At 49.5% G+C, this 14,757-nt stretch overlaps 1 protein-coding gene across 2 annotated transcripts in view; it reads right to left on the minus strand.

The window, feature by feature from the left end:
* Window positions 1-3,053: 3,053 nt before the first annotated feature.
* LOC144821591 (uncharacterized) overlaps window positions 3,054-14,757 on the minus strand; it is a 145,204-nt gene continuing 133,500 nt past the window's right edge. The window contains exons 3-4 of one of the 2 annotated variants that reach the window (XM_078678807.1): window positions 4,550-5,969; window positions 3,054-4,469 (exon numbers count right to left, since the gene is read on the minus strand). In XM_078678807.1, the coding sequence (XP_078534933.1) occupies window positions 4,585-5,969 (1,385 nt within the window). In that variant the 3' untranslated portion in view covers window positions 3,054-4,469; window positions 4,550-4,584. Of the gene's footprint in view, window positions 5,970-14,757 lie in introns of both variants that reach the window. The other variant, XM_078678806.1, reaches the window with a different exon arrangement.

The following is a 14,757-nucleotide window of genomic DNA, read 5'->3' on the forward strand; positions in this document are numbered from 1 at the left end:
GGGTGTGAGGGTGAGGGGTGTGAGGGTGAGGGGTGTGAGGGTGAGGGGTCTGAGGGGGTGTGAGGGTGAGGCGGTGTGAGGGTGAGGGGGTGTGAGGGTTAGAGGGTGAGTGATGGTGAGGGTGTGTGAAGGTGAGGGGGTGTGAGGGTGAGGGGGTGTGTGAGGGTGGGTGAGGGTGTGTGAGGGTGTGCGAGTGAGGGGGTGTGAGGGTGAGGAGGTGTGTGAGGGGTCGGGGGATGAGGGCGAGTGAGGGGGGTGAGGGCGTGAGTGTGAGTGAGGGTGAGTATCTCCAATGAATGTCCTGCTTCGCCTTCTTTGAAAATGTTCAGTGCTGCAAATAGAGCATGCCGCCCTAATTATCACAGCATGAGGCCCCAAAGAGATAATAATCACAGCATGCAGAGAGGCGCCCCACGCTGCTGGAGCACTCAACTGCACATTAAGTATAGTTAAGTGCTCCAGCAGCCTGGGGCGCCTGTTGACATGCTGTAAGTGGGGTCTCATGCTGTGATAATTGTTACTTGCGGTGCACAAGCTGTTCCACTGTGAAGCTCGTTCACAGACCTGAATCGGCTCGTGCCCATACTACAATCTGCTTGTGCACAGGTCTGTCTCCAGGTTTGTCTCCCTTGGAGGCAAACACGGTGACTATAGGTCTCGTTGGCGGCAGCGCTTCGCGCTGCAACGCCAGCGAGACCTAAAAAATGACTCAATATCTCCCTTCAAGTATCAAGAGTGGGGTAAAAAGGTGGCACTATATGCGGACGATCTAATGATCTTCACAGACAACTTCCAAAAGTCCGCCGCAGCAATAGACGAGACTATTGTAGAATTTGGGAAAGTATCTGGGTATGCAACCAACGAAGCTAAAACTGAATCCATGAGTTGGAACGTCTACCAAAATATCCCGTTTGCTAAAGACAAAATAAAATACCTGGGCGTAATACTGGTAAAGGAATTAGAAAAAGTTCCCCAGCTAAATCTCAATAGGGTTGTTGCTGAGACCAAAAAACTGCTCAAAGTATGGGACGGATTACCACTAAGCTTCCTGGGGAGATCAAACATGATTAAAATGTCCATACTCCCTAAATTTACGTATCTCTTCAATGTCATCCCACTGGAATTTAAAAGAGATTATCTAAAAAAGATCCAGGGAGAAATTGTGGGCTTTATATGGGCATCTAAAGGATCCAGGATTGCCTGGAATAAAATAAGGAGGAAAAAAGAACAAGGTGGAATAGCCAGCCCAGATCTTGTTGAATACTGCAGGGCTTTCCAATTTAAAAACGTGAGACCCTTATTAAAAAAATACGAGTTCTATCCTGATTTCCTTCAAACACTAACAAATAAAACTGACTGTTTTCTATTCAAATTCGGACACCCAAAATTCTTTAAAAAAGTAAAATTGAAGATCCTAATTGGCGCAGCAAAACTATGGTACCAAGTCAGAAGTTCTTTAAACATCCCTTACTACAGTTCTTTGGCTCCCATATGGGATTCCCCGGGCACACCAGAATGCCTAAAGGACTCTCTGGCACTGCCTCTAAAAACAGCCGGAATCAATGAATGGGGTCAGCTGATGACAGAGAACTCAATAAGACCATGGGAATACATAGTAGAAATCACCAATTCATCGGTGTCAAAATTCAAATATTACCAACTTACAAGCTGGGCAAGCTCATTAAAAGAAAAAAAAACGGGAAGAATAGATCTAGAAAAAGAAATGATGAAAACCACCCCAATAAAGAAGGAAATATCAAAATGGTACTGGGCTCAAATTACTGCAGGAGAAGAACATTTTGTACTCCCAGAATCACTTTGGAGAAAAGACGTAACAGAGCTGGACCTTCAAAACTTATGGCAGAAATCACTAGAAAAATGCTGGTCAACCATCAAACCAGCCCGCCTGAAGAGAAATCATCTATTCACAATACACAGGGCATACTGGACTCCTAAAAGACTATCAAAATTCAAAGGAACCAACGTAAAATCTTGCCCAAAATGTGGGCTAGAAAAAGCGGATGACCTGCATATGTTCCAAACTTGTTCTTCACTTGATTCCTTCTGGCAGGAAGTTGGTAAGACGGTAAGCCGGGTACTGGGAAAACATCTAGAAGTAAGTACAACTCTTATTATTTTTGGGATTGACACTAAGGTAGATATAAGTATAGAGAAGTTAACAAAAAAACTGGAAAATCTGTTGTTTGTCCTAATACTATTTGCAAGAAGGGAAATATGCTTAAATTGGGTTAAACCAGTACCACCCACACATAGTGATTGGCTAAATTTCATAACAAAAACACACAAAATGGATAGGAAAGGAAAGCCCACATAAAAAATATAACTTTTGGGAAATCTGGGAAACTCACCACACACTAGTTACACAAGGTAGTGTAGGAACTTGACCTATTTAAATAAATCCAATGATTAAAGCCGTGACAGTAAATTCAGACGGGAATCATTCTCGTCGAGTGGTCAGGATGACCAGCTCTCCCCTCGGATACAAAGAATTACTGATTGAAGGAAACAGGAGAGTTAAGAAATGACTCCACCCCAATAAAGGGAAACTCTCAGTTGTCAGGAACAGTAACGCTAAGAGAGTGCAGGTATAATATTGGATGTCATGTCTTCCCACTAGACTCCTTACACTCCTTATACATATCACGCGCAAAATGAGGATTAAAAAAAAAAAAGAGAGAAGTAACTATATTAACCCTAGAAACCGTTTCCAACTGCAATGCCTTTGTCGAAATCGTAGATTTTTCTATACTTAATGCTAAGTTCATCACTTCTGTAAGTGATGGGTTTTTACAACTCAGCAACCTTTCTTTGATCTTGAGCTAAGCACACTTAAATACAAATTGGTCCCTAATGTCACCTGCCAAAGGACCAAACCCACAAGTGGTTGCCAGCACTCTTAAAGCCGATATTTATTCCTTCACCTTTTCCTCCTCCATTTGCTTATGCTTGTAAAAGTTATGCCACTCCAGCATAATGTTAGGGTATCCGAATCCTCGCCATGAAATACAGTGAGTGAAAGAGACCACTCCGGGTTTACGTTTTAGAAATATCTTTATTCTTCTCCGGCTTCACCCATGACATGGAATGACTTTCAGGTCAGAAGGTCGAACCGCAACTGCCCTTCCAATAGAACCTTCCCACCAGTGCTTGCTCCACATGGGTGAATACCTTCAAAGCATTACAACAAAAGAACATTCAAAGACATACCCATACTACAGCCACCCCAATATACCACCTGATTCCGACCCAATCTCCCCACTCCAATCCAATCTACCCCACTTCAATCTAACCCACTTCAATCTACCCCGCTCCAATCTACCCCACTTCAATCTATCCCACTCCAATCTACCCCACTTCAATCTAACCCAGTGCTAACATAATATTCATTTCATAAAGGGTGAGTGCTTCCCTCTCCCTCTATTATTATTATTATTTTTAAATGGTGCGTACCAAAGGTTTGCTCGGTGCTTCACTTCTCCATCTAGCTCATTTTTTTCAAACACAAATTGTGCCTCAAAACCGAAATACTGGTTTATATTAATGCATTAAACTGTAGTTCTGAATATTTGTGAGGAGAAACAAAACACTGTACACGATTAGTTGTTCTGACCTAAAGAGAGGCCCAGTGCCACAGCAGGAAGATTTTCAGTTCAGGAACATTGTCTTTTCTTTACTTTTAGGTACTTGGAGCCATTCTGCATCGACAATACCTACTACCAATGGACAACAATATAAACACCAGATATGCCTTTCCTTTTCTGTATTTCGTCTGACAGCCTTAGTGTGGCATATGTCACCTTACAAATAACACAAAATTAATTAATTACTACACATCATTTCGAGACTGAAGTCCAACAGCCCCGATTCACCTAGTAGGGACTTTTTTCCAAACAGTTTAGTTTTTTCTCAAATTGTAGTTTCTTCAAACTCTCTCAGTTGCTAAATCTTAGTAACAATGTTTAACATCTTAATTACATTTCAGTAGGTATTCCTTAGGGATCGGGATGTATCTGGGGGTAAGGAAGCATTCCCTTATTTGTTTCGGTTCAGACATCTGACTGCGACAATATTGCAAGTGTGCTTGATACAGCTGCCCAAACCGTAATCCTATATTCGTCTCATATATGACTCTCAAGATCATCAGAAACTTAACTCCATCACTTCGGTCTGCCTGCGCCTACCGACGGGTGATTTACTTTGTTGCGTGTGGAGATGTTATGACTGGGCTGCTCTGATCAGGAAACTTTACTGACTTAAACTGTGCTTCACTTGGAGTTGAATATTTGTGCTACAGCAGGTGTTAATTCTCAAGAGACTAGTTAATAGACTGTGAATGCATGATGTTCAGTTGGACTTTTTTTTTTTTAATTTCTGCCATCTTTTGTATTTGGTAACTGCTGCACCCTCATTTCCAGCCCTTCATTCACAGCTGATCCAATACGGCTTGCCTTTAGCCTTGTGTTTAACAGATGACTCATGTAACCCTCATTTCCAGCCCTTCATTCACAGCTGATCCAATACGGCTTGCCTTTAGCCTTGTGTTTAACAGATGACTCATGTACCTTAACATGTCTGGCCAGGTTGACTGGGGTACACTAGCACATATTGTTTCACCCTTTGGGCCAATCTCTGGGAGTCAGATGTGTTCTCCCCCCCTGTTTTCATATGCTCTTTCAGGTGCTTTTGTAAGTGCATTTGATAGCAAAATCTCTTCCCACATTCAGTACATGTATACAGGCTTTTATAAGAAATCTCCTGATGGTTGTTTAGAGAACATAATCGGCTGTACGTCTTGCCACAGTTAGAACATGAGAAGCAGTTCTTCTTTGCATGCTTTTGCTGGTGTTTGCGTAATTGTGAAGCCCTAGTGAAGGATGCTTCACATTCACTGCACTGGTGTGGCTTGTTTCTGACATGTATCAGCTGGTGGATGGCGAGACAACTTGCTTTGGAGTAACTCTTCTTACATTCAGTGCATGTGTATGGTTTCTTCAAGGGGTGCATTTTATGATGCAGAATGAAGGAAGAGACATCACTGAAAGTCTCCCCACAATCCCTACACAGAAATACGTTCTCTCCTGCATGCGTTCCCTGATGGGCAGTCAGTTGTGAGTAGCCGCTGAACCCCTTCTTACAGATATTGCATGTATAAAGTGTCTCTAATACGTGCTTTCGAAGATGACTGTTCAAAAGCTTCTGCGTCCTAAATTCCTTCCCACATTCATGGCATTTATGCCACTTCTCACTTGAATGTATTTCACAGTGGGTCAAGAAGAACTTTTTATCTGTGTAACACTTTCCACATTCATCACAATGAAGTGTCTTATTTGGTTTGAATTTCTGCACAGATGACACAATATCAGAATTTATCCCAGGCTTAGAACTTGAAGATCTCCTAGTGTGAACTTCTTGGTGTTTGGTCAGCTCAAATTCCTTACTAAAACTATCCCCATGTTTAGCACATACATGTTCTTTCATATTTATGTGCCCGTTCCGCAGTTCACCAGATGACAACTGCCCAGTTAGGTACGGTTCAGCTTCAAGATCTGTGCCCTGTTTCTTTCCTGTGTGCATCGCCTTCTGTTGGTGATAAACTGACTCGTGCATGAAACTCATCTTGCACTGCACACATGCACAAAGACCCCCTTCCTCGCATGCTTTGGAATGTATTGCGTTGGTATAACATCCACTTAAACTATTCTCACAGTCCCTTGTGTTACACGGTGTCAACATGTCTATGGTCTCCTTCAGGACACTTACACAGTCTTTGTGTCCCTGAAGCGGCTTCATCTTCAAGCTTTTCTGCAGTCTGCTCAGGCTGGTTGCCCTCCACTCATAACACGGCTCATCAATCTTTGTGGCTTTCACTGACAACGGCTCACGTATATCCACTCCTACAGAACTATTTCTTCGATTACTGCCTGATCTGCCAACTGAGGTTTTGTTCTCTGCCAGATTTAAAGAAAAGGCAAACAAGTGATAAAGTGGGTGCAAAATAAGACTTTTTTGATTACAAATGGAATCACACAATATGTTATCTACAGAAGTTTGAAATACATCCTTCATTCTGATGTAATGTTGTTATTTACATATCTCCCAAGACACCAGTTGAGAAACTCTAAATAATTTCTATTGTAGCAGTTCTGTACATTGAACACTTCAATACCTGACAGGCAGGAAAGAAGTTAGACAAGAAACATACAACATGACAGCTGATAATGGAGCCAACCAACAAGCCTTATCTAGACTCCATCGTTATGCCTGCATTGTCAGTAGCCTGTGTCCTCTCTTTCAAAAACAGGTCTTATCCAATTTGGAAAGTGTTGTAGTCCAACATGAAAAAAAACACACAAAGATTTTGGATGGGAAAGCCTCAACCACATTATTATGGCCTGCTTCCTTATTAGCTAGTCCATCCCACCATGATAAGATATTACCATCATACTGGTATCCACATTAGGGTGAGTGAGATCAAAATAAATGATGTGGGATTCAAACTGAACCTAAAACTTCCTCTTCATTTACCCAAAGGAGTTCCTGTTATTTTAAGCATACTCAGGGCAGGGCTAAAATTCCGTATGATGTGAGGGCTGTTTTTTCTATTTTGCTTTGTATACATTAGAAACTAAGCTTATGCTAACATAAGCTGTGTTTACACTGTCCTACATTGTGAATTAATGTCATAATATATCATATGATAACTAGTGCTGATACTTCTTGTTCTAAATAATTGCAAGCTTTACACTGATTGATGGAGAGCATTCTCAGACGTTTTCGCATAATGTACCAACTACCATGCTTGAATAAACTGTGACGATGACTGAGCTCAATGTTATAGAACAATGAATCTTTGAATGTATTGTGTAGTAAAATATTGCTTCTTGCTTGTTCCTCATTGGTGCATATCCTGAGAAACATGTACTTGTATAGTAATATTTTGAAACCATGTTCCAAAGTTCTATGATAAGAACTGGCTTTCCTCTGTACCCCGGGAACCCTATTTCCTACTCTTTTATGGCAAATCTATGCCGGATTTCATACAGAACTTTACAAAGTTCTTTGTACTTATGAATTATATGCTTTGATACTAACATTATTGATGGCTGGTAACTGGTAATTTTTTTTTGTACATGATTAATTAAAACCTTTACTAAACAATTAAAACATTGCTAAAAACTACAAAAAATTCTCAGTTTTAATCATTATTGTAATTAAGAGTTCGAATGCTTCCGGGGGTCATCACAGGATCATTCAGTCTGACTTTTGTTGATCCGCATTCGGCGTGCTCTTATGTCTTTCTGCTACTAATTCAAAGAACTTTGTGACCCAACAGTTCAATTTTGGTTTTGTTGGGTTGAAACACAATTTGACCGCTTACCTGCATGTTCGAACGCCATGTAGTTTAAAAGATGGACGTAATGAATTGTAGCTCATAATTTAGGGCAGATGCAAATTACATGAATGACATCTTCGGGGGGCGTGGCTTGGCAGCCGATGGAGAAAGACGGGTGAGCGCTGAGCTCCGCGTCGGCCTCCCCTAGTAATCCTGGCGATACTACTCCTGGCGGCTTTGAAGCCCTAATTCTGCCCGCATCTCCTCCCGCTCACCTGGGGGCCTGATCGGAGGCGGTGGGCTCGGACCCGCGGCTACGTGGAACCCGCGCCGCACCGGTGACCTGTTGAGCGGCGCCGGCCATTTTGCGGCCTGGACGACCGGCCGCATCCCCGGCCTCGGGTGGACAGGAGGCCGGCCCGCGGTGGTGGCTGGCTGGCCGCCGGCGGCCACGAGGACCGGAGCTCCGAAGTGCCGGGCTCACCGCGGCGGCGGACCCCGGGCTGCCCTGCCGCAGCATATGTGAGGGAGCACGGCGGGGGCGCCTGGAGGCGAAGAGACCAGCCACTGCCATCGGCCCTGAAGGCCTGCTGAGCACCTACGGCGGAGCGCGAGACTGGGGTAAGGCCTGACCCTGCACGACCCACCAGAGTGGGGGCGGACCGACGCTGGCCCCTGACCGCTCGCCATAGAGGGACCCCGCTGAGAGCTAACAGCGGAACGCGGGACTGGGGTGGGGCCTGACCCTGCACAGATTGCCACAGCGGAAACAGACCGGCGCTAGCCCCTGGCCGCTTGCCATTGAGGGACCCTGCTGGCACCGGAGGGCCTGGCGACCCAACGCTGGGGACACTCGGGAAGGCCGGATCTCTTGGGGCCCTACCAGAGGCGGCAGCAGTGGGAGGCTGAGGCCCGGCTTGGGACCCTACGGACGTGACGGGCCCCGCTCTCCGGGACTGGCCCTTGTCCAGTGAGTTACTCCCCGACCCACCACGTGGTTGGGACCTTGGACGGCTGCCCCCGGCGCCATCTTGGGGCTGACTGCATTCGACATCGCTTCTGGACTCGGAGGAGCGGCGCACCAGGGGGGGTTCCTTGTGACCAGGGATCTGCAAGGCGGAGAGTGGTGACCTGGTGCCTCTAGGGAGGCGCTGGCTTTGGGGATCAGCGGTACCGGCGGGGGTGCGGTGTGAGGAGTGACCCTGGGACTTGTGGCCTAGAGAGTTGAAATTGGAGGTGGACGCCATCCCTGCCGTTACAGAGACTAGTCGGGACTACCATCATGGGGAAACGCCTACAGCCCCCCCCGGCTGCTGCCGGAGGAGCGACGAACGCCCAGGGCCCCTCACTGCCCGCTAATCCGGCGGCAGAACTGCCACAAAGCCAGCTGGAGCAGATCCTGAAGGCCATCGCCGACACCAGGGAGGCCCTGCATCACGACATTGGACAGGTGTCCACGAGCCTGGGCCTGTTGCGTGCGGACCATGGCAAGTTGGCCGACCGGGTCAAGCAGACCGAGATCCGGATAGACGCACTGGAGCCCGCGACGAAAGCGGCGGACACCCTGATGGGGGAGCTGCAGCAAAGGGTGCGACTACTAGAGCAAAGGGCGGAGGATGCTGAAGGGCGCAACCGCCGCAACAACATTCGCGTGGTGGGCCTGCCGGAGAAGATTGAGGGGACAGACATGCTAGGCTATCTGGAGGCCTGGCTGCGAGACAGGGTTGTACCGGAGGGTCTGTCGCCGTTCTACACTCTGGAGCGGGCTCATCTTGTGCCGGCTCGCCTCCCGGCCGAGGGTCGGCCGCCCCGCCCGGTGGTGGCGCGATTGCTGCACTACAGAGATTGGGACCTCATTCTACAAAAGGCACGAGCCCTGGGGCCTTATAAGGTGGGCAATGCCCAGGTCTCCATATATCCGGACTACTCCTTGGAAGTCCAGAGACAGAGGTCAACTTTCCTGGCGGTCAAGAAAGCTCTTCGGGAAGAGGGCATCCGCTACTCTCTTCTATTCCCAGCCCGCCTGCGGATCATGATGGATGGCAGATCTTCCTTCTACGACTCCCCCGACGACGTTTGGGACTGGCTAGAGTTATACAAAACCGGCGAGGAGGCGCATCACGCCCCTGGGGAACAACGGAGGGTGCCGCCTAGGCGGGGCAGGAGACCCAAGAAACGACCACCGAACATTCCAACACCTTCGATGTCACAAACTGTGCTGGAGCGCAGAGATGCCCTCCGGGCAGTCTCCACTATCTCGCAAACGAAGGATGCTGCATCGGCTGTGGAATCGGGATCCCGAGGAGACACTGACGGGGGGACCTCGGAGGAATCGGGGGCTGGAGGCCCCATACTGCCCCACGTCACGCCTGGGACTGCTGATGGTTTGCTGGACGAATGATGTTAATGCTCCCCTACAGTGGTATTGTATGACCTGAAGCGTTCCTGATCTAGGGTGGTATTGGGAGCTGTGCCACCCGGATGGGTCTGAAGCTGGTACTGGGCGGCTTATTCCTATAGTGGTTGATGCCTTACTCGGGGAGGAGATGCGGGGCACATGGGGCACATTGGGGAGAACTGACTGGGAGGAATGTGCTGTTCGCGGTATATTGGAAGAGGTGACAGGCCACCCCCTACTATCTCACACCTACTGTGGGACTCTGGTAGTTGCCAGAGACTGTTCTCTTTGGGAGTTAATCATTTGGATGGGTTTCTACTGTTTGGGACCTATTCTGGGGAGGGGTGGGACATGGGGCTGTTGGGGGATGTCGGGGTTTTGGTTGTTAGGGGTAGCCAGTGTGCATGCGATACTTGCTTTCATGGGGACTGTAATCTTTTTCCGAAATGGGGACCCTCCCTGAATTGAAGTGTGTGACCTGGAATGTGAGGGGTCTGAATTCCATGCTGAAACGTCATAAAGTTCATGCCTACCTTGTCCGCAGGGGAGTTCAGATTGCCTTTTTGCAAGAAACTCACATTGATCGTACTGAGGGGCGGGCTCTGCAGCGTAGATGGCGGGGACACATGTTTTACACTACCTACTCTGCCTTTGCAAGGGGGGCACTGATCTGGGTACGAGCGGGGATTCCCTTCCAGCCCTTGATAACGGTGGTTGACCCTGAGGGGAGGTTCGTAGCTGTACAGGGCCGCCTAGACGGGAGGGACGTGACGCTCTGCAGTGTCTACGCCCCGAATGTGGACCAGCCTGCCTTCTTTACACGGTTGTCTGGGAAACTGGCAACTGTCCTGGCTGGTACGGTCCTGCTTGGGGGGGATTTTAACACTGTACTGGACGTAGAACTAGATAGATCTCACCCACCACTGGCGCAGGCGTCAGCTCACAGACTAGCGAAGAGTAGGAGAGAGTGGCAAAGTGGCTGGGGCCTGGTTGATGCATGGCGGACCCAACACCCCACTGAAAGGGACTTCTCCTTTTACTCCCCCCCCCCCGCACGATCTGCATGTTCGCCTAGACAGCATTCTGTGTTCGTTGGACGCTCAGAGTCTGGTCCGCCACAGCGAATACTTGGCCAGGACGGTATCCGACCATAACCCTTGCTTGGTCACGGTTCAATGGATGAGGCGACGCCAAGCTATCCCGACGTGGCGATTGAACCCACTCACACTGGAAGATGGCTGATGTGCGCAATGGGGTGGAAGGTTACTTCGACGCTAATGCGGGTACGGCTTCCAGCAGGGCGCTCGAATGGGACGCCTTTAAGGCGGTGATTAGGGGCGTCTGTATCTCGGCCACCGCGCGAGTCCGCAAGACCCTCTTACAGGAGGTAGAACGCAGCGAGGACCGCTTGCGCGAAGAGGAGCGGCTCAGCCACACGAACCCTGAAGCGCACGGAGCGGTTTCGGCGGCGCGGGAGGTAGTGGCGACGACAATGGAAAAGCTGCGCTGCTTCGACTATAAGGAATTTATGGTCCGGGCTCATGCCGAGCGCGACAAGGTAGGCGCTCTACTGGCATGGTTGGCCAACCCTGAGACCCGTGGCTCCCCGATAGTGACGCTAGCTACCCCAGAGGGGAACATGGTTTATACGCAATCGGACATTAACGACCAGTTCCTCCAGTATTATACGCACCTTTATAGGAGCAGGATGCCGGATCTCCCGATGGAGCTGGAGGAGTTCCTGTTGGCGGCGCAGCTGCCCAAACTCGACCCGGAGCATGCGAACCACCTGGGCGGGGACATCTCCGAGGGAGAGATCAGAGTGGCCATCCAACACATGGCCCGCCGCAAGACTCCTGGTACAGATGGGCTGCCAATCGAATTTTATGCGGCCTACGCAGATGTACTGGTTCCACGCTTACAGGCGGTTTACCGAGAGGCCTGGGACTCGGGGTGCCTGCCGGCATCTACTCGCGAAGCGTTGGTGATACCCTTACTGAAACGGGGGGAGAAGCGAGCGGCCGTTCAGCGTACCGCCCGCTCTCCATGCTCACCACGGATTACAAGATCCTGAGCAAGGTCCTCGCGACGCGACTGTTGACCCACATGCGCACCCTGGTACATGGCGACCAGGCGGGTTTTATCCCGCAGCGCACCACTGCCACCTGTGTGCGCCGGTTGCTCCGAATCATGGGGGGAGAGGCCGCCACTCACCCGGGGGCAGCAGTCCTCTCGATTGACATCGAGAAGGCTTTCGATAGTGTTGAATGGCCGTACCTGCTCCGAGTACTGGAGGCCTTTGGATTGGGGAGCGCTTCGTGAAGTGGACTGCCTTGCTCTATGCCGCGGCCACGGCCCGGGTCAAAACAGGGGCCACCATTTCAGCCCCTTACGCGGTAGGTCGGGGGACCCGGCAGGGGTGCTCCCTGTCCCCCCTGTTATTTGCACTCGCTATAGAACCACTGGCTGCGCATGCCCGCCTGGGTCGGGCGTATGCAGGTCTTCCGCTGAGAGCCGACACCCACTACATATCCCTCTATGCGGACGACTGCCTACTGTTTCTGGCGGACGCGAGCGATTCCCTGCATGGAGCCAAGCGACTACTATCGGACTTTGGTCATCTTTCGGGACTGAGAGTCAACTGGGAGAAGTCGTGCCTCTTCCCGCTGACTCCGGGGGTTGATGACACCCAGCCTGAGGGAATATTGCGGTGGGAACACCATTGCCTCCCCTATTTGGGTACTCACATCTACCACTCACCATTGGCCCTCTTAGACGGCAACATCAACAGAGCAATTCGGAGTTTGCAGGGCTGCATGGGTTTCTGGCGGACACTACCGCTCTCGGTCGCGGGACGTGTCGCGTTATTGAAAATGGTGGCCCTTCCCCGACTGTTATATTTGTTTCGCACTCTGCCGATCTGGATTCCGGCGTCGGTTTTCAACAGACTCCGCTCCCTAACATCAGAGTTCATCTGGGGTTCGGGTAGAAGACGAGTAGCGCTGGCCACGATGATGCGCCCGAGAGCGGACAGGGGTCTCGCGGCACCGGATTTTGAGTGGTACTACTTGGCAGCACAGCTGCAGTGGCTCACCCAGGCGGTGGCTTTGGAGTTCCGAGGCCCAGAGGGAGTAGCGGGCAGACTATTCCCGAGACACATCATCTCCTTTATAATCATGGGCCAGAAACTGGACCTTGCCCAGCTCACACTTGAGGAACGCACGATTCGCAGCTGTTGGCTTTGGTGCCACAGGCGAGCTGGTGCCGCTCCCCCCTATGCACCTGAAATCCCGTTAGGGATGTGCACGGCCTTTCCGCACGGTGGCGACTGGTCGGCACTGGCGATCTGGGAGGAGCTTGGCTTGCAGATGATCGGCGACCTCTACAAGGATGGATCACTTGTGGAAAAGTAAATTTTGCCATGTTCTGTGTCCCTACGTGTCATCCATCATATGTTATGTGTGCATGATTAAATATGCATATGCATTCCCCATGTTCGATTAATGACGCAATTATAGTTGTGTCCACCTCTAGTATGCCAGTTTCCAGTTCTCGTGAATACTACGAATATCAGGCCTATGTAAAGCCACGTTGCCACGTTTCTCAGTGTGCACGTTATTCCATTATAAAGTCCCCGTTTCCAGGCCTCAAAAAGGGCCTGGACACCAGATTCAGCTCCTGTCTCCTAAAGCCTCGCTGAGGAGCGATACAGCCCCCACCTGTATCCTCGACCCTTCACTTACTTCCTGCCTTGCAGTGCCCGGTTCAGCCTGGCTCTGCCTCTGAGTCTGCCAAAAGTATGTTATGATTCCAGTTATCAGTTCAGTCCTCCTTCTCTGCATTCCTAAGCTACTGAACGGCATCAATAGTTTCCGTCATTGTCTAGCCTTCACGTCTCCACGTTAGAGAAATACTGCATTTAATGGTCATTTAATATTCTTCATCACGCACTACATGTAGAATAATGCATGGTCCAGTCTTAGAATCAAGTCAGCCTTTCCCCTCCTAACTTCTAGTTTATATCAACATGTTCTCTAAACATCAGATACTAGATACTGTTTAGGTACATGTCGCCCTGACTCTCCAGACTTCAGTCTCTGCTCCTAGCACAGAGTTCATAGCCCCCAGTTTCTCCTAGTGATACGTCATTGCTAGTTTGCGCGCACCATCAGGTTAGAGGTCCCGGCTCCTTAGGTAGCCCCCTCCATGGTTTCCGCCCCATTCATGACATATTCTGTTACGTTTGCATAACATGTCCCTGTATACGCCCTGTTACACCTCTTTTCACCCTTATCTTTCGCGACTGCTACGCGTCACACCCTTTGCTCCACCCACTGCTCCGCCTATCATATGTACTGTAATGCAACTGTTTTACTATATATGCTTGTGTATTGTTATTAAATGCTAACGCGCTCATCCCAGATCCAGCCCCAGCAGCTGCTGGGCCCTGCCATCCTATTCCTATGCAGGTTGTCCTGTTCCTGTCCTTTATGCTGTAATAAACCTGCAAACTCCTACTACCTCGAATCTTGACTCTTATTTATTGAGCTATCTGTTATTCATTTATACATTCAAAAATAGGGTATTATTTATTTATTTACCACATAATGGCGCCCGAACAGGGACTTGCCCTTTCCCCACGCGTCGGTGAAGCCACGCCGACCCCCTGACCCTCTGCAGTCGTGACGGAACTCTTCTGCGCACCGGCAGATATTTCTGCTTCAAGTATCCCTCAGGCCCACGGAGGAGACGGAGGAGGCGGTCCAGCATCCAAACGAGACGGTGGAGGAACGCGGCGAGTCCCGACCAGAGCCCAAGCCGAGAGTCCAAGGTCCGAGGTATCCGGAGGCCCACCCGTAACTGAAGTCCGAAGTTCGTCGTCCGTCGTCGTAGCAGTCCAGTCCAGTCCGAGGCCTTCCGTTCTTGCTGCCCGGTGAGTACCGTTACTGGGGTAGTATCTAGACAGGGTCAATCTAATTGACTCTGGTCTGTGGGTTGGTGGTAC

This window comes from Lissotriton helveticus, chromosome 2_2 (assembly GCF_964261635.1).
Source record: "Lissotriton helveticus chromosome 2_2, aLisHel1.1, whole genome shotgun sequence".
NCBI classification, from domain to species: domain Eukaryota; kingdom Metazoa; phylum Chordata; class Amphibia; order Caudata; family Salamandridae; genus Lissotriton; species Lissotriton helveticus.